This window comes from Glycine max, chromosome 7 (genome assembly GCF_000004515.6).
Source record: "Glycine max cultivar Williams 82 chromosome 7, Glycine_max_v4.0, whole genome shotgun sequence".
NCBI lineage: Eukaryota > Viridiplantae > Streptophyta > Magnoliopsida > Fabales > Fabaceae > Glycine > Glycine max.
In genome coordinates this window covers 10,063,705-10,083,691 of record NC_038243.2, presented here as the reverse complement: position 1 = coordinate 10,083,691, position 19,987 = coordinate 10,063,705, and the positions used below count along the sequence as shown (strand labels likewise).

General features: G+C 33.1%; 2 protein-coding genes and 1 pseudogene across 2 annotated transcripts; 2 read left to right on the top strand and 1 right to left on the bottom strand.

Annotated features, from left to right (window-relative positions):
• The first annotated feature begins 418 nt into the window (after positions 1 to 418).
• Positions 419 to 2,478, top strand: LOC100793286 (pentatricopeptide repeat-containing protein At1g05600-like; annotated as a pseudogene).
• A 6,985-nt stretch (positions 2,479 to 9,463) lies between these two features.
• On the bottom strand, positions 9,464 to 9,922 carry LOC102665263 (uncharacterized). The gene has a single exon (XM_006584140.1). It carries the CDS (start codon positions 9,920 to 9,922, stop codon positions 9,464 to 9,466), a length of 459 nt encoding a protein of 152 aa, XP_006584203.1.
• Positions 9,923 to 15,837: 5,915 nt separating this feature from the next.
• Positions 15,838 to 17,038, top strand: LOC100778369 (mitogen-activated protein kinase kinase 9). Its single transcript, XM_003528937.5, has one exon. The coding sequence runs from the start codon at positions 15,925 to 15,927 to the stop codon at positions 16,879 to 16,881; it is 957 nt and encodes a 318-aa protein (XP_003528985.1). The 5' UTR covers positions 15,838 to 15,924; the 3' UTR covers positions 16,882 to 17,038.
• Positions 17,039 to 19,987: the final 2,949 nt, after the last annotated feature.

The following is a 19,987-nucleotide window of genomic DNA, read 5'->3' as shown; positions in this document are numbered from 1 at the left end:
GGGAGGTGCAGTGTGCTAAAATGTACCTGACATGGAGAGTTGGAAGAGGAAAGCAATGGAACCTCTATCGTAGTTGGAAGAACAATTCAGTTGGAACCTTTGGCGTAGTTGGAGCCTTTAGCACTGGAAAACAGGTGTGCTATGGAAAGAAGAGAAGAAGGAATGGAAGGGTCTGCGGGATAAAGAAGGGGAAAAAAAAGAAGATACAAGGGTTAGGGGTAGGTTGGGTTTTTTTAAATATGGGAGGTGCAGGATGCGATTAGGGAGGTGTAGAATATAAGTGCCGAAGGAGAGTGTAAGTAAAAATTGGTAGTGAAGGTGCACTTTTGGGCTAAGCCCACGAGAGGTGGCCCATATTGATAACTCTAACTGATCCAATTGACCCATTGCCTTCTTCTTCAGCCGTCTGTTACTCCTTCAGCTTCACCAATCATTTGTTGCTCAAGTTTCCAAATTGAAGGCAAAAGACGAAACCTTGCTCAAATTCAAACACCACTTTGAGGTCTTTCTTCTTTTTATTTGAAAAAAAGTCACATTTTTTTTCATTTTCCCCCTATTTATCAGAATCCAGTTTCATTGATGTTAAGCTTAATCAGTTTTTTTTTGGTATCTAACTGATTTTTTAATTCTGGATGGTAATTTTATGTGTGTTTGCATAAGAAGAAGTTATCTATTTCAAGTTGAAGTGTTTTAAGCATATTGAGAGAGAGAGAGAGAATAGTTTCAGATTAGCTAGTATTTTGTGTTCTAAGTTCCATGACCATAAGATGGCCAAGAGTGTTGACACCAACCTACCTCTCTCAGATCATAAAAACCCAAAGAATCCATTAAAGGCTCTTAACATTTTCAATGAAGCCAAATCCAGATACCCCAATTACTTCCACAATGATCCTATTTATGCCACCATGATCAACATCCTTAGAACATTAGGGAGACTCTCTGAGATGAGGGATGTGATTGAGCAGATGAGAGATGATTCATGTGAATGCAACGATTATGTTTGTGTCTGTTATCAAGACGTATGCGAATGCCGAGCTGGTGGATGAAGCAATCTCTCTTTATAAGAGTATTCATCGGTTTAACTGTGTGAATTGGATAGAATCCTTCAACGCCATGTTGCAGATAATGGTGAAGGAGAATCGGCTTGAAATGGCACACCTGCTTTTTGTTGAGAGCTCTTGTGGTTGGGAAGTGAGGTCTCAGGTTTGAGCATTGAACTTGCTTATGTATGCTCCTTGTCAAAAGAATCGCTCCGATTTGGCACTGCAATTATTCCAAGAGATGGATTATCAGAGTTGCTACCCTAACAAGGACAGTTATGCAATTTTGATGAAGGGATTGTGCCAAGACAGGAGGTTACATGAGGCCACCCATTTTTTGTATTCGATTTTTTGGAGGATCTCACAGAAAGGAAATGGTGAGGATATTGTCATCTATAGAACTCTTTTGGATGCTTTATGTGATGCTGAAAAATTTGAAGAAACTGAGGAAGTCCTGGGTAAAATTTTGAGGAAAGGACTGAAGGCTCCGAAGCGATGCTATAACCGACTTGATCTTGGCCAGAATTCGGATGGTAAAGATATAGAAAGCGCTAAACGCATGATTCATGAAGCTTTGATCAAGGGCTCAGTTCCTAGTTTGGCTAGTTGTAATACCATGGCTATTGATCTGTACAGTGAGGGTAAGATAGATGAAGCTGATAAGGTCATCGTTGAAATGCAAGAAAGTAGAGGCTTTAAACCAACACATACTGTCTTTGAAGCAAAAGTAGCTGCATTGTTCAAGGTTAATAAAGTGGATGAAGCAATCAAGGTAATTGAGGAGAACATGGTGAAAGTCAATTGTCTACCAATTGCTAAAGTGTACAATGTTCTCTTGAAAAACCTTTGCAATGTTGGAAATTCCACAGCCTCGTACTCAAGAGCTTGAACAAGGTGTCTAGCAAGGTTGGTTGCACAGGCGACATAGATACTTATGACATTTTGCTGAAAATGCTTTGCGGTGAGAGAAGGTATCTTGAGGCAAGCCAACTCCTGGAGAAAATGTCAATTAAGTCATACTGGCCTTGTACCAAAAGTTACAATTCACTCATTGAGGGTCTTTACTCCTTAGGTCTGCAATATGAAGCGATTATGTGGTTGGAGGACATGATAAACCAGGGGAAGCTTCCTTAAATTTTTGTCTGGAATTCATTGGCATCTTTATTTTGTAACTCAGAAAAGATAAAAGTGTCCTCTGAGACATTTAGTCGCCTAAGAAGTTTGTGATTACTAGAATCCTGTACTACAATTTTTTTTTTTTAATTTACATGCTTCTTTTTAATAGCTTCAAATACACCATAGAGTGTTGATTCTGACTTGGTTTTCCTAACTTGTTCATGCAAGACTTGGAGTATAGTAAGTTTCTTTATAGTTTGGCATTGTTTTTCTTCAGGGCATTGATTTGGTGAATAAGACTCTACTAATATCTTTTTCTGGTTATTTTTGTACTTTGCCTTTCTGTTGATAGCTTCAGTGTTCTTCTGTTTGATAATGCTGCTATAACTATGGCTGCAACATAAGATATTTTCTGTAAACATGGATCGATTCCACCAAAACTGTATAATTAATTTTTCATTTTTGGGTCATCTAATATATAAAGATTTAAGACCCCTTATCATGAAATACTATTTGGATAAAAAAATTTAAAACTTCCCATAATACTATTTTATTACCCTAAATAAAAATTTAAATTCATGATTCTTTACCAGCATAGCTTCACTTACCCTTCACTATAATACTGTTTTTATATGAATTCCTCACCTCCTTTGCTCTCTAGCTTGGGGAGTTTACTCAGCTCCTATTACTTGATATGTTGCTTCTGCTGTCGTTTTTTTATTAATGTTTTATTCTATGGATTTCACTACGTTTTTGTTTTTTATTTTCTTCGTTTTCTTGTTTGATTGCTGCTGTAATCTTGGTTCAATCTTGTTCTAATCAGATAATTTGTGTAATGGTGTTAAGGAAATGTAGAACATGACATAGTCAACTTTCACATGCATTATCATGGCTTATGCAAATTTACAATCAAGGGACGTCGTTTACTTGCTAGCTATGACACACCATTTGCTTGATAGAGAAAATATTGTGTTAATTTACTATTGTTTTGCAATCAAGGGATGCACTATTCATATTTCATACATTGTGTGTGTATATAGAGAGGTGAAAGAAAAATAATAAATAAATAGTATAAAGTATATAAGACTAATTACATTTTGTTTGAAAAATTCAAAAATAAATATTTTTTATTATTCGTGAAATATTGTAAAATTTTACTTTAATCTGTGCTCCACAAATGTGTTCATATAATAATTCATAAAAAAAACTTTTAAAACTATTTGTGTAGTTCAAAAGTATTGTTTATCTCATAATTTTTGGATAAGATAAAACTGTATTTCCTCAACACATTCTCTACCTAAACCAATGGACCACGACTATCTTATTTGTAGTTTATTTTTTCTAGTCTTTTCTTTTTGTCATTGGTTCAATTCCAAAGAACAAATACTACTAATAGTATAGACATCTTTTAATAGATTAATTAATATATACTGTATAAGACATTTTTACATAAATATTTAACAAAATTTAATTATTTTATTATGTTATTTTATTCATTGCTATGAAATGGTGATATATAAAATGATTTTCCATTATATATTCAAATAAAAATATCATACACTGATAGTGTATGCAAATTAAATTTATCTGCATCACACAAATTTTCAAAATGTTTTCTTAAACTAAATAATCAAGAGGATTTACTCAGGTGGTCGAGCAAGATATAAATTATTATAAATTTTCTATTTTCGTTTCTTATGAATAAAAAATTAAATAAACTAATGGATCTAAAGAATAAAATAATAGTCATTTATTTTCAATTTTTTAAAAAACCACCATAATCAGGACCTTTGATTCCCTAATAAGAACTAGAGGTATCTCTATAAACTTTGATCATCTAAGTCATCTATGAAACTAATTTTTCGTCTAATAATTACACTTAAAATTTTTCATTGCTATCTAAGGATGTATTATATGAGATTTTCAATTTCTAACTTTTAACTTTTAACGGTAACAAAAAAAGTAAGCCTTTTAAAAAAATAAAAATAAAAGTAATTGAAAATCTCATGGGAGGGAAGGACAAAAAACTATTTAGTGAGAATTAGTATTATATTCTATTTACTTTCTACCAAACAAGTTGTTGATCCAATTAATATTGGATTTAGTTCCCTTAAGTAAGATATTGAATTTAAAATTTGTGGATGAAAAAAATGATTAAGAATAGAGTTCTCTTTAATCAGAATTTTCAAGGAAAATTAACCATCAATAAAAGTCGATAAATAATCAGTATCAATAATATATATATTTGAACAGCATATGTGGGAGAATGAAGATATAATGCTCTAATATTATCGAACAGAACAGAATGTTAATGATATGCTTTTTTTTTTTTTTTACAAAAGCAAAGTTAACTAATATCATTAGTAATGAACGAAGAGATACAAAATGGATAGTATGATAGAACAGACGATCGAGCATGACATTCAGCTAGAGCATGGGCTATTACATTTGCCTGTCTATAAAAAATATTCAACTGAGAAGTTTGGTAATTGGATAAAAAGGCCTCTACAGTCCTCAATGAAGACCCCAACTTAGAACGACCACAGCTGCCTTGCAATCCAATAGTGTGTTTGGATTTCACTTTCAATTCAATCCTTCCTCTCACAGGCTTTTCCGTTCAGTCAACTTGGAAAGTGTGCAAACCAACTTTCAGTGAAAATCCAAACACACTATAACTCAATAACAACATGAGTTAAGTCTAACTCATATATCCAATGAATTAATGGCTTGGAGGAGACCTATATATAGTGTCTTTCTCTTCAACAAAGATATCTTGTTTCAGTCACCCTATCCTAATTAATTAGAACAGCGTAACTGAAACAAGATTATTGTAAAATAATATGTTAGAACTATTAATAAAGACTTACCCAAAAATATTATTGTACATGTCTAAACTATAAATATAAGGCATTACAACTATTCAATTAGTCCTGAACTTCGGAAGATCTTTCTGAAGACAATTACTCATCAAGTGGAAATTTAGCAGTTATTAAAAAGGAATCACTTTCTGCTTATTTTCACACACTAGTCCTTCAAGACTTTTCCTCAAAAGCATGAATTGTTTTCCTTCTGTTGTCGTTTTTGATTTCTTGTAATCAAGACAGTGAGCGCACATTGGGTTCAAAGAACTATACCTAACACTGGCGGCTAGTAGGATTAATTGCGATAAATTCGTTTAAATATTTTTTTGGTTTATTTCCTTGGCTTAAAAAGTCTTAAGCTCAATTAACTCACATTTACGTCCGCCATTTACAATGATTTTATACAATATATACATCTCTTAAGTGCAATCTTGTCGCTATTGCAAACGCAACGAACTTTATACCGAACAATAATTAAGATTGGGACACCTCAATCGTAAACAATAGGCCATAAATTTCTTTGGTCTCTTTTTTCTTTTGTATGCATGCATTCTTACAACTCAAGTTGCAATATATTTAAAATTTCAACGAACATTAAGTATTGGCCGTTGTGATATGATGCATCTCGTTGTCAGCTGCCACATATTTAAAGGACGGATGGACCCGAAGTCTAGTAGCTCTACCCCTACCTTCTTCAGTTCTTCTAATTAAACAATAGATTACACACAAACTATTAAGTTCCGGAAAAAATTATATTATTTATTGAAAAAAATTGAAAATTGATACATTATTGGACCGGATATATATACATAGAGGTGTTTCCTCCTCGTTCTCAAAGATCTAGCAAATTTTTCTAACAATTTTTTAACATATTGTAACAGAAAAATTGGAAGTTAAAATACACGTGTGTGTTAATACTCCCCCTCAAGTTGGAAGATATATATCTAAAGTACCCAACTTGGATATGAGGGATTGAAATAGTGGTCTGTGTAATGCTTTTGTCATAGGATCAGCAGCTAATTGGTCTTAAGACTTGATTTGGACAAGGTTGATGAAGCCAGTCTCGACATGTTCCCTGATAAAATGACAGTCTATATCAATGTGTTTCGAACGTTCATTGCATGTGGGATTGCTTGCAAGTTGTATAGCAAAATTACTATCGCAGAAAACAACACTTGACTATAAAGTCATATCAAAAGATCGCAGCAGTTGCTTAATCCACAAAAGCTCAGAAGTCAGTATGGCTAAGGCTCTGTATTCTGCCTTTGTAGATGAACGAGCCACCATGGGTTGTTTCTTGGACTTCCATGCAATGAGTGATGAATCGAGAAACACACAAAAACCAGTGGTGGAACGACGGGTGACTTGGCAACTGCCTTAGTCGGCGTCCACATATGCAGAAACCCGCATGGATGATGATGAGGGAAATAGAATGCCTTGGCTAGGTGAGGACGTCAGGTACTGCAACAGATGATAAATTGCATGTAGATGAAGAGTTCTCGGCTTGGACATGAACTGGCTCAAGCAATTAATGACAAATGAGATGTTTGGGCGCAAGATTATGTGGTACATTAACCTCCCTATTAGCCTACGGTATTGAGAGGCATCCTCCAATGGATCACCATCAGTTTCATTTAGCTATGAATTAGGATCCATAGGGACAGATTGAGGCTTTGATGCTGCAAAGTCGGTGTCAGTCAGGAGTTGCAAAGTATATTTATGTTGGCAAAGATGGATGCCACGAGGAGACTTGGCAATTTCCAAGCCTAGAAAATACTTGAGATCATCAATCACTTTGATTTTGAAGTGTTTGGCAAGCATTAGTTGGATTTCAGCAATCAACTTTTGATCTGGCCCAGCAACGATAATTTCGTCAACGTACACCAGCAATGTGACTAGAGTTGCTCCACTCCCTCTGGTGAACAAAGAGTGATATGTAGGGCATTGCTGAAATCCTTGATCAAGGATGGTGGTGGAGAACTTGTGAAACCATTGTCTGGAAGCTTGATGCAAACCATACAAAGATTTTGTGAGTTTACAAACCATGTTATCATTCTTGACAAGATAACCAAGAGGCATGTCCATGTATACTTCCTCAATCAAATCACTATTGAGAAATGTGTTATTTATATCAAGCTGCAACATGTTCCAATTTCTGTGAGCTGCAATGGAAAGAAGCACTCTCACTGTCGTGAGCTTGGCAACAGGTGAGAAAGTGTCCAAAAAATCGATCCATGCTTGTTGTGTGTACCCTTTCGCAATAAGAAGGACCTTGTATCTATCAAGGGAGCCATTTGCTCTATACTTGACCTTATAAATCCATCTGCAACTGATGGTTCTCTTACCGGGTGGTAGAGGTTGAACAACCCAAGTGTTGTTCATTTCAAGGGCCTGAATCTCCTCATTCATGGCTTGACGCCATTCAAGAAATCGAATTTCTTGATGATAGAACTGAGGCTCATAAATTTCTGAGACTTTAAACACATAGTCTTTGTAAGTTGGAGAAAGGTTGTCATACATGAGGTGATTTTGGATGGGGTAAGTGGCATTAGAGACATAGTCACAAAGATGAGTAGGTGGTCTAGTGACTCTGGTTGACCTTCCCACGTGTGCATTGGGTTGAACATCAGGTTAGGCAAGGTCTGGTTCTATCTCAAGTTGTGGTTCAGGTTCAGGTGGTGATTGAGGAGCGGGGTTTGGATCAGGAAACATGTCAGGCAAAGGTCTGGGTACAACAAGGTTTGGAAACGGATCAGATGTTGTATATGTGCTTGTGGCAAAAGGAAAGCTATTTTCCTAGAAAGTCACATCTCTAGATATAAGGAATTTATAATTGTCTAAATCATAGAGCTTGTATCCTTTGTAACCAAACGGATACTTAAGGAACACAAATTTAGTGGCCCGAGGAGTGAACTTATGTCTTTGAGCAGGGGCAGTGGCTGCATAGCACAAGCACCCAAACACCTTTATCAAATCATAGACTGGTACTTTACCATATAGCAACTTATATGGTGACTGGTTCTGCAGATTTGAGCTTGGTGTTCTGTTGATGATGTAAGTTGTCATGGATACACTCTCCCCAAAAATAAATTGGCAGCTGAGCTTGAAACATTAAAGCATGTGCTACATTCAATAGGTGTTGATGGTGCCTCTCTACTACCGAATTTTGTTGGGGTTTGTGTGGGCAAGAAAATTGGTGAACTACTCCTACATTCTGCAAAAAATCAATCAAGGCTAATTCTTTAACATTATCAGACCGCACAGCCTTAATGCTTTTGGAAAATTGCGTCTGAACAAGCTTGAAGAAAGCTTGTAATAGATGTGGTGCCTTAGACTTGTTTCTCATCAAATGAACCCAATTGTACCGTGAATTATCATCCACGATGGTTAAGAAATATTTCTTGCCATCGTGAGTGTCATGAGGAAATGGTCCCCAAATGTCACAGTGGATCAAGTCAAAAGGCGACTCAGAAAAATTATTATGAGAATCAAAAGACAAATGTTTAAATTTTGACAGAGGACAAATTAAGAAACAATTAGATGAAAAATCTTTTGGAATATGAAATGAAATTTTATTGCTGAGAATTTTTAGAACATTGTCTGATAAATGTCCCATTCGGGCATGCCAAACATTGGCATCTACAACATTATTACATTGACTCAAAATAGCAGTGTGCATGGAACTACATGCATATTCACTGTGTGGTTGGAAGTGGTAGAGACCTTGATAGAGGTTACCCTTGCCAATCACTCTGTTCCATTGCTTGTCCTAAAGCAAGAAACAATTATCAGAAAAAAAAAATACACGAGTTAGTGTTTGAGCACATAAAAGAACTGACAGAAATTATATTGACATGGAATTAAGGGATGTACAAAACATTGGACAGTTCTATCGAAGGAGTGAGAGTGACTGAACCAATTGCTTTCACATTTATTTTGTAATTATTAGGAAGTGTGATAGTTCTATTTGACAACAGAGTATATTGATCAAACAATTTAAGATCATGAAGACTGACCAAGAGTTGAAAAGATCATACCAAGATTTGATTGATCCGACTGTGATGTCTCTGAATTCATTGCCCGAGCCATTTGACTCTGTATGAAATTCAGCAGTTGTTGACATTGGGCAATGTTGAAAGAGTTTGAAGACTCTCCTTGATTGTCATTGACAAGATTAACCGTGCTCTTGTGCTTCTTGTGACCTGGAGGATATCCAATAATCTTGAAGCACTTGTCCTTGGTGTGTCCAAGGAGACCACAATGTGCGCAGAGTGGATGACCTTTGTCCTTCTTGTTGCCAGATTTCAAATTCTAAGAGCCTTGAACAACACATGCCAATTGCGAATCCAAGGGAGTTTGCACATTACTTACCTCCCGCTGCTTTTCTTCTTGAATCACCAGAGAGAAAGCACGTTGAATGGAGGGAAATGGATCCATGGTGAGAATCTAGCCATGAATCTGACTGTAACTTTCATTGAGGCCTAGCAAAAATTTCAGGACATACTCAAAATGAAAGTGATCTAAGAGTGATTGAACACCACCATAGTGACAATGATGTACATGCTTGTACTCACTGAGTTCTTTCCAGATCGATTTCATCTTTGTGTAATACTGCAAAATAGAGAGGGAACCTTGCAAGCAATTTGACAAATCATGTTTTAGTTGAAGGATGCGAGGTCCATTGTTTTGCTGGAAGCGATCCTCAAGATCCTTCCATATTGTTGTTGCATTTGAGGAATAGGTGACACTTGCAGCAACTTCTTTTGAAATGGAATTCATGAGCCATGATGCAACAATGTTGTTGTTACGGAGCCACACATGATGCAAAGGATCTTTAGGATCAAGTGGAGGAATTGTTCCATCAACAAATCTGAGTTTGTTTCTTCCACCAAGAGTCATGAGCATTGCTCGTTTCCATGAGTTCCAATTCTCCTATGTGAGAGGCTGAGATACGAGAATCAAACCAGGACTATCAACATTATGATGATGTAAGGATCATATGGATCGTCCATGGTAGAATGCTCGAATGGTTGAAGAACTTTGGAGATGAAAGATGAATAAAGGAAGAAGGTTGCGGAATTTACACTTCTAATACCATATTAAGTTCTGGAGAAAATTATATTATTCATTGAAAAAAATTGAAAATTGATATATTATAGGATCGAGTATATATACACAGAGGTGTCTTTCCCTTGTTCTCAAAGATCTAACAAACTTTTTTTAACAAACTGTAACAAAAAAACCAAAAGTTAAAATACACGTGTGTTGATATAAATTCTATTTAAATTTAATTAGAATTCACTTATAATATAAATTTTAGTGACATGAATTATATACGATATTTGATAAAATATCACAAAAATAAATTAATATTTATTCATATTTAACGATATTTTTAAATATTATCAAAAAAAATTAATAACATTTTTACGTGTTGAGTAAAAAACTATTGTTAGAAGTTACGCTTGTAATAGTGCTGCATGAACATTAGTTAATAATTTAAAGGGAGAGAGACAGGAGTCAGGAGTATATATCAAGATATGCATTATAGAACATATAAAAAAAAATCTAAATTCTTTTGCAACATCATCTTACTTCTTTTTCATAGTAATTATTAAATATTTAAATGTTTCATTTTTTTATAGATTACAATTTTTTCCTTGGGAAGGCAATTATACTTAAGTAAAATATTATAAACAACAAAGTTTTTTTTCCAAACATTTGATATAGTTATATATTCAAAACTTGAAGTTATGACTACTAGTTAAATTAGAATAATTGTGCACCAAATGACCTGCAAGCACCAAATGTATTTTTAAAACATTAAATATATATATTTTATTTAATACATTTCTTATTTGTGGAAAAATATAACATTACTCGATTTTTTTAAAAAAAAGTCTTGCATATCTGCATTCACAAAATAACAACTTTATTATGTTCATTAATTAATATATATCTTAATGCATGGCCGGTTTTCAACCTCTATCCAGTAGCAGCCCTCAGCCAAGTTGTGCAACTTGATTTCTGGGACCAGTTTCCACAGATACCGATTATGCAAACTATTTAACTCCCCCCAATTCCAATTGCACATATCAAACTCACCACTTACCTAATTCGAATTTTGAGTGATCACCAACACTTTAATAAAATAGGATTGATTAATTGGTGGTTTTTTTATCGAGTAATGTTAAATTTTGAGTTATCATTTTCCTCATTATTTAGTTTTCAATAATAATAATAATAATAATAATAATAATAATACAAAGGCTAGTCAGTATCTTAGGAACATTAGTGAAGAAATTTAAAATGAAAAGCGTCATTTTACCGTGATTTTTAATGTATTTTCAATGTGAACTTTAATAGAAAAATATTTTAAATTCTTAACCAGTATCTCAAGAATATTGGTTAACAAAGAACCTAATGATGATGATAATGTTTAAATTTACAGCCCGCTGCAAAGAATGCTACTAGTATTTTTCTATTGCAAAATTGCTCTCCATTGCCTAGCTAACATTGTACAAGTAACTAGTAATATATGTTTTCGGGATTTGTCTTCTTTGGAAGTTGGAATCTTGGACAAATTATTGATGAGCCCACACCATACAACAATACTTCTTATTATAGCAATAATAATTTATTATGACTATTGTATTTTTTTTTCAGAAAATAAAAAAAACAAAGTTGTCTTGTAACGGACTTCTCTGGCTTATTGACTTATTATTTTTGGCTTCTGGCTATATATATACTCATCCAAGCAAATATGTTGTCCTATTTAAATCCTCTCGATCGATTATAAAAACAGGTCGAAAAGATTCCCACGTTTTAAAATGATAAGCAGCATGAACATTTTTTCGGCAATAAAAAATAATTTAGATGTTTATCAATTGGAGAAACATCGTGATGGTTCTGAAATTAAGTGTTGTTTTAGGTCATTTTAGTTTATGTGATGAGACTATATATATATATATATATATATATATATATATATATATATATATATGAAACAGAGTCCTAAGTAGATGGTGATATTATTTTCAAGAATCGAAAAGTTGTATATTCATAATTGATTTAACACAATTTTAAAGGGAACTAAAAATAATTTATAATTGATTGGTTTTTAAAAAATTACATTTAATTGTTGAAAGATAGCAAAAAAATAATATAATTTTAGGCTTTCTATTTCAAAATGCAAGAACATAAAGAAATTAGTTTAATGCAATTAGAAAAATGTTAGATTTAAGGTTCATTTTATAATTTAGGTGTTTAATTCAATTCGATTTCTTAATTTGTCTACTATATTTTCTAATTTATTTAAATCTTAATTAATTAATTCTTTGATCAATCAGATATTTATCCCTAATTAACAATCATAATCTTGTAGGTGAAATTAAATAAGTATAAGCATTAAGATTTGAAATCTCTAATCGTATGAACATCTGATGGGAACTATTAACTACCATTAATTTTAAACCTCAGAAGTCCATAAAAACAAAATGTATTAACTAAATAAATAATTAGTTATATTATCATAATGTATCTGTAACGAGTAACGACCACCCTTTTAATCGGCTAGCCACGTGTATTCATCCTCATATTAATCATATACCATATTTATCCCTTTTTTTAAGAGATATTTATCGCGGTTTTTAAATTTTTAAAAAAAATAAATGATAGAATAATTAATTGAGAAATGAATTATAACTTGTAATGAAGATATGTGATAAACAAATAAAAAATATAATAGTTTAAAAAAACCGGAAAAACTTAGAAACCACCAAATACTTTTTTTTAGAATAACCACCACCAAATAAACTTGCCAAAGGAGGGAAACAATTTTGATAGTTTACTTAAAATCAAAAGATGCATAACCTGAATCCCCCTACTCATTTCAAGGGTTACTACAAACTACTATTAATTTTAAACCTCGGGAGTTCATAAAAATTAAAATACATTAACTAAAAAAAATTATTAACTATAATTCATTACATTATCATAATTTATTTGTAACAACCACTCATTTAATCAGTTAGCCACGTGTATTCATCCCTATATATATTAATTATACATCATATTTATCCCAGCTTGTAACTTAAAAAATATTAAATGATATAATAAGTAATTAAGATTCTGGTTTAACTTATAATGATGATATGCATGTGATAGACAACTAAGAAATATAATATTTTTCAAGAAAAAAACTTAAAAACTACCAAAAAAAAATATGAAAACACAATAAATATTATTTTTTTAGGAAGATGAAAGTATAATAAACATAAAATCAAAATATGAAGAACCTGAATACTCGATCCCCTACTAATTTCAAGGGTAACTACAAACTACCATTAATTTTAAACATTAGAAGTCCTTAAAAACTAAAATACATTAACTAAATAAAAGTATAGAATAAATTACATTAATATATCTTGAACTTCTATCAAATTATATATAACTTCATTCTTTATTATTTTTATTTTCTACACTAGCACTCCTTTACGTTTTAAAACATTATATCAGTACTTCTTCATATGTTCGAAAATATTACAAAAACATTCTTTCTAACATCTTCTAAAATCTTACACTAACACTCTCAAAAAAAGAAATGTAATAGTTCAAAAAGCATTAAATATTTATGTAATTGCACGAAATTTCAAAAAGTGTTACTATAATTTGCTCTAAAATATATTAACTCTTTTCTGCTGAAATAAAATTTATTAACTGATAAAATAATTAGTTAATTATATTATCATAATATATTTGTAACAGCCACCTTTTTAATCAGCTAGCCACGTGTATTCAACCCTATATTAATCATTAATCATATACCATATTTATTATCGTAGCATTTAATTTCTTAAAAAATATTAAATGATAGTATGAGTAGTTAAGAAATTAGTTTAACCTGTAATGATGATATGCGATCAACAACTAAGAAATATAATATTTTCAACAACAAAAAAACTTTTTTTTAGGGAAACAAACAAAAACCTTAGAAACCGCCAAACACTGTGAAAACAAAATGAAACATTAATCTTTTTTAATAAGATGAAAGTATAATAAATTTGTCTAATTAGAGAAACAATTTTGGTATATAATTTACTTAAAGCATACAGAACCTGAATCCTCCCCTCTAATTTCAAGAGTAACTAGAAATACCATTAATTTTAGATTAAATTATATTCGTATTTTTATTTTATTTTTTCAAATTACACGTAACAACACGCCTAATTTTAAGAGTAACTAAAAATACTATTAAATTTAAAGAAAATTATACTCACATTTCCTCTGAACTTTTTTCAAATTGCACACAACACCTATATTAAATTTTAAAAAAATGAAAGTATAATAAATTTGGCAAAGTTGAAAACAATTTTGGTAGTTTACTTAAGAACACGCAGAACCTGACCCTCCCCTACTAATTTTGAGAGTAATAAAAAATATCATTAATTTTAGAGCAAATTATACTCACGTATCCTTAGTTTTATTAAATTACACGTAATTCTACTAAAAGCTCTTTTAGTTTAAAAATATTACATTAATATATTTTTATATGTTACAATAATATCTTCTTAATGTTTAAAAATATTATACTAACACTCTCTTATATATTACATCAATACTTCTTATAAAAGAAATTATTATAATAATTAAAAAAGCAAATATGTTTATATAATTTTATAAAATTTTAAAGAGTAATTAATATAATTTACTCTTAATTTTAAACCTGATGGTCCATAAAAAACTAAAATTCTGTAAAGGGTAAAAAAACACAATATCCTGAAGTAAATAGTAACTATCATTATTTTAAAAAGGTTTAATTACTCATTTAGTCCCTATAATTTTATTATTTATATATTTTAGTTCCTATAGTTTTAAGCAATTTTTTTAATCTTTATAGTTTTAAAGTAGTTTTTTTAGTTCCTATAGTTCATATTTTAATTCTCTTTTAGTCCTTATAGTTTGAAAGTGGTTTTTTTGTCTTTATAATTTATATTTTAATTTTCTTATAATCCCTATAGTTTAAAAGTGGTCTTTTTAGTCCATATATTTTATATTTTAATTTATTTTTAGTTCTTACCATCAAAATATAAGTAATATTATCAATTACAATTAACTACAAAAATATTAAAAAATAATTCGTAACTAATTTATCGCAAGATAATTTATAATAAAAAATAGTTGATAATTTATAATTAATTTATAGCTAATTAATTTTATACATCTTTTGTAATAAGCATTAAAATGTAATTAAAATATAAATTATGGAGACTAAAAAGATCACTTTCAAACTATAAAGACTAAAAGAAAATAAAAATGTAAATTATAAGGTCTAAAAATATCATTTTTAAACTATAAAAAATAAAAAAAAAATTAAATGTAAACTAGATATGAACTAAAAAAATTCACTTTCATATTATAGAGACTAAATGATATCAATTGTAAAAGTATAGAGACCAGTTATTTAACTTTTTAAAACAAAGTAATCCATAAAAGCTAAAATTCTTTAAAAAAAGTAAAAAAAATCTCAAAATTCATACCTAGACTTTTTGTTTATTAATAATTCATACCTAGACTATTGAATTCAAAATCATATAAAATTTAAAAATTGAAGATAAGAGTGAGGAAGTTGGGAACTGTGAAAGGCCTGCTACATTTTATCACATGCAAAATAAGAAAAGTAAACAAAACTCAGCTCCAGAAGCATATGCATATCCAAAGCATTTTATCACGAACAATGATTCAAAAAGTGGGTCCCACTCCCATATCCAGCCTCTTTCCTTCCTCAAAAGCCACCATCACATTCACTTCCCACTCACTTATATAAAAACCCTCACACCATTCACACCTCACTTTACGTTTCCTTTTCACTTTTCTTTTTCTCATTTCGTCCGCCCTCAACCGCCGTGATGGCCCTCGTCCGCCACCGCCGCCACCCCAACCTCCGTCTCCCCCTCCCGGAGCCCTCCGAGCGCCGCCTCCGCTTCCCCCTCCCCCTCCCTCCCACCACCACCGCCAAACCAGCCTCCGGCGACGCCATTGCCGCCGCCGACCTCGAGAAGCTCGCCATCCTTGGCCACGGAAACGGCGGCACCGTCTACAAAGTCCGCCACAAGGCCACCTCCGCCACCTACGCGCTCAAGATCATCCACTCCGACACCGACGCCACCAGGCGCCGCCGCGCCCTCTCGGAAACCTCCATCCTCCGCCGCGTTACCGACTGCCCCCACGTTGTCCGCTTCCACAGCTCCTTCGAAAAGCCCTCCGGTGACGTGGCGATCCTCATGGAGTACATGGACGGCGGCACCCTCGAGACCGCCCTCGCCGCCAGCGGCACGTTCTCGGAAGAGCGACTCGCCAAGGTGGCGCGTGACGTCCTCGAGGGGCTCGCGTACCTCCACGCGCGCAACATCGCTCACCGCGACATAAAGCCCGCGAACATCCTAGTAAACTCCGAAGGGGATGTTAAGATTGCAGACTTCGGAGTCAGCAAACTCATGTGCCGCTCGCTCGAAGCGTGTAACTCTTATGTCGGCACGTGCGCGTACATGAGTCCCGACCGGTTCGACCCGGAAGCGTATGGCGGGAACTATAACGGTTTTGCTGCGGATATTTGGAGTTTGGGTTTGACCCTATTTGAACTCTATGTGGGTCACTTCCCATTTCTTCAAGCGGGTCAGAGACCCGACTGGGCTACCCTTATGTGTGCAATTTGCTTCGGCGACCCGCCGAGCCTCCCCGAGACCGCGTCACCGGAGTTTCGCGATTTCGTGGAGTGCTGCCTCAAGAAGGAGTCCGGGGAAAGGTGGACGACGGCTCAGCTCTTGACCCACCCGTTTGTGTGCAATGACCCGGATACATGTTAAGTGGGTTGACCCGGTTGTTTTTTTGTTATGACTTGGATCTTGGAATCACCTTTTTGAGTTGGTGTATATTCCCCCGGATTCAAACCTTTTCAGTTTTAGGAGAACCATCCCCTTTGTAAATTATGATAAAAGGGAATTTAAAATTCTGAATTATTTATCTACGGCTCTATTGTTTTCAATTCTTAACTGAGTCTAAGAGAATCATTCCCTTTGTACGTAAATTATGCTTGCCAATGATAAAAAGAATTTAAAATTCTGAATTATCTATTGCTCTTTTATTTCAATTTTAAACTGAGTCTAATTTTTAGTTTTTTACACCATTAACCAAGGGTTTTGTTGTTTTTGAAACATCTAACTCGAATATACTTCTTCCTTGTGAAGGATATTCTTGATGTTAAATATCAAAGAAATTTATCAGAAATCATAATATATATAATTTTAAAAATAATTATTATAAACATCAATTAACTTACCCTAATACTAATTTATAATTAAACATCAATCATTTTATAATGTTAGTATATATATTATTTTAAAAAAAATTGTGTTTGATATTTGAATTTTTACGGGTAACTAATTAAGTCATAAGTATTGTATTGAAGTGTGAAATTGAGAATGGAATAAAAATTATATGATTTTAAAGGGACAGAATGGGAAAGGGCAGTAGATAATCCAAATTCGAATGGAATGGGGTGGTTTGTTTGATCAATATTGGGTGGATAAGAAATGATTTGAATTGATAATGAAAGCAATGGGCAATGGGTTTGCTGGAATTAATGATGTGGGACTGCGAGGTGAAAACGATGAGGTAGGTGAGTGGAAGGTGGAAGGGTGGAAGGAATGCATGAACGTGGAACAATCCTTTGTTTTGCACTTTAATTACTTTGTTATGAGTTGTCAAGTTGATGAGCAATGAGCACTAGAGCACTAGCTTCTCTCATCATGGCTGTCGTCATTTTATTTGGAAGTTTTTGTGTGCACCACTTCACGTTTTGTGTGCTTAACATTGTCCTGTATGATAAAGAAGAAAACGTGGGGGAGAAATAAAAGAGGAAGCCACATGTTTGGACAAAATAATAATATTTTTTTAAAAAATTATAGCAGAAAAAATAGATAAAATGTAACCGTGTAAACTGTAAAGTGATATGTTTTATTATTGTTTACATTCTTAAAGTTCGGTCACAAGAACGAGAAAAAATGTTGAAAAGAAAGGAGAATATTTCGATAAAGAACAAAAAGTGATAGTAATGATTTAAAATCTCATTAGAGAATAAAGAGAAGATACCATTGAGAGAGGGAGAGAATATAACGAGAATGTAATTGTGTAAAATGATATTTTAGTTATTTGGTAGTAAGGAAATTTAGAGTTTTCTACTCCAAAATAAAAAAGAAAAAAGAAAAATTACACAAATAATACAAGAGTTAATCGTGTTTTTAGTTCCTAAGTTTTTTTTATATTTTTTGTCTTAAAAAAATTGATCAATCTTAATTGATGATATTTGTGTCTATTAATATTTTTAGTCTCTCCATTAAGTCTCATTAATTGATGTTGCAGCGACTTTAATGAATGTCACATGTTAGTTTTTAGTGATAGTCATACTTAGAGATTAAAACGGTCAGAAGATGCTTGATCAACAAACATGAACCCACCAACTAGTCTACGAGTGGTTTCTCTCTCATGCCTTTCATCGAACACCAAAGCTCTCATGCTTATCCATCACACACCTTTAATCGAACACCAAATCTTTTGCGAAACCTGGCTTGTGTTGTGCTGATTAGCTTATTTTTCTTCTTTGCGTGCTATTGTAAGCTCGATAACATCGTAGATCAAATACATATCTAGGGAAAAAAATCAAATCTGAAACTCCAAACCCAACTCAAACCCAAAAAATTCATCTTCCTCTTATTGGTGGCGACATGGATTTAGATCCTGAATCCAACCTCAAAATGAATTGAAACTCCAAATCCAGATAAAGCGGTCGTTGTCGCGGAGTAGAGCGATGGCTGGCAAATAGTTCGCGTCGCTGAACATTGTGTTGTGCAGGTTTGGGGAAATCAGTGGCAGCAGCGCAGAGATTCGGGTTTGGGTTTGGGAAAATCATCAAATCTAACTCCACGCTCACCTCCTCCTTATCTGAATCATCATCGTCACCCTCGTTCTTTTCATCACTACAAGGTCTGACGAGTCTCGATATCTTTCGAACGGTGTTTCATTCGTTGTTTCCGTCATAGGTCTGCGAGCAAGGTCACTGTCATTGTTAACAGAATGAATTGGTAAAATAAATTCCTCAGTTGTAGGATAAGTATATATACAACTCATTTGACCACCCCCATGTTATCTATGCACCAAGTTCATGTTATCTATGCACCAAGAAATGTTATGTGAGGAAATGTATTTGAAAAAAGCACACAAGTACATGTCTAAAGATAAGTTAAAATATATAAGTGAGGAGTAATACTCACGATAATTTTTGGATTAAATTAGACATAGACTCACGTTCTAAAAATCTAAAAGTTGTGGTGATATCATGGTAGAATCACTAGTGAGAATAACACCAAGTGTTGATGAATCTGAGAATTAGAACCCATTTGTAATTGGATTTATTTTGGGATTTGGTTCGATGAATAATGTTGTTGCATTTGTGATTTTGTGAGTTCGCATAAGGAAAACAATGGAAGAGTTTGATTATTCTGGTGTGAGATGATTAGCTGGCGTCAAGCTATTTTGTGGGGGTTTACACCGCCAGAAGTTTCAATACCTTTAAAAAAGCTTTAACAAGCATTTTCTAGCAGTTAAAACTGTCAGAAATTTTATTATCAGTATAATCATAATAAAATTAATGACCCGTTATTATTTAATGCCAAAATTTGATGGCAAAGATCAAAATCAATGACAGAAAAAAAATAATAAACTATGACCAATCAATTTTTTTAAGAGACAAAAAACATAGTGAATCTATACTATAACTAAGAGACCAAAAACATACTGAATCCATACTATAACTACAAGTGTTATTTATCAAAATGATACAGATTAGAATTGCCATTGAAAATTCGGTGCCCAATCCGATTTCTCACTGTCCCACCTTTAATTTTTTTTCCTGCG

Coding starts and splice junctions, on each gene's coding strand:
- LOC102665263 (XM_006584140.1), bottom strand. CDS start 9,922: ATGCTCATGACTCTTGGTGGAAGAAACAAACTCAGATTTGTTGATGGA.
- LOC100778369 (XM_003528937.5), top strand. CDS start 15,925: ATGGCCCTCGTCCGCCACCGCCGCCACCCCAACCTCCGTCTCCCCCTC.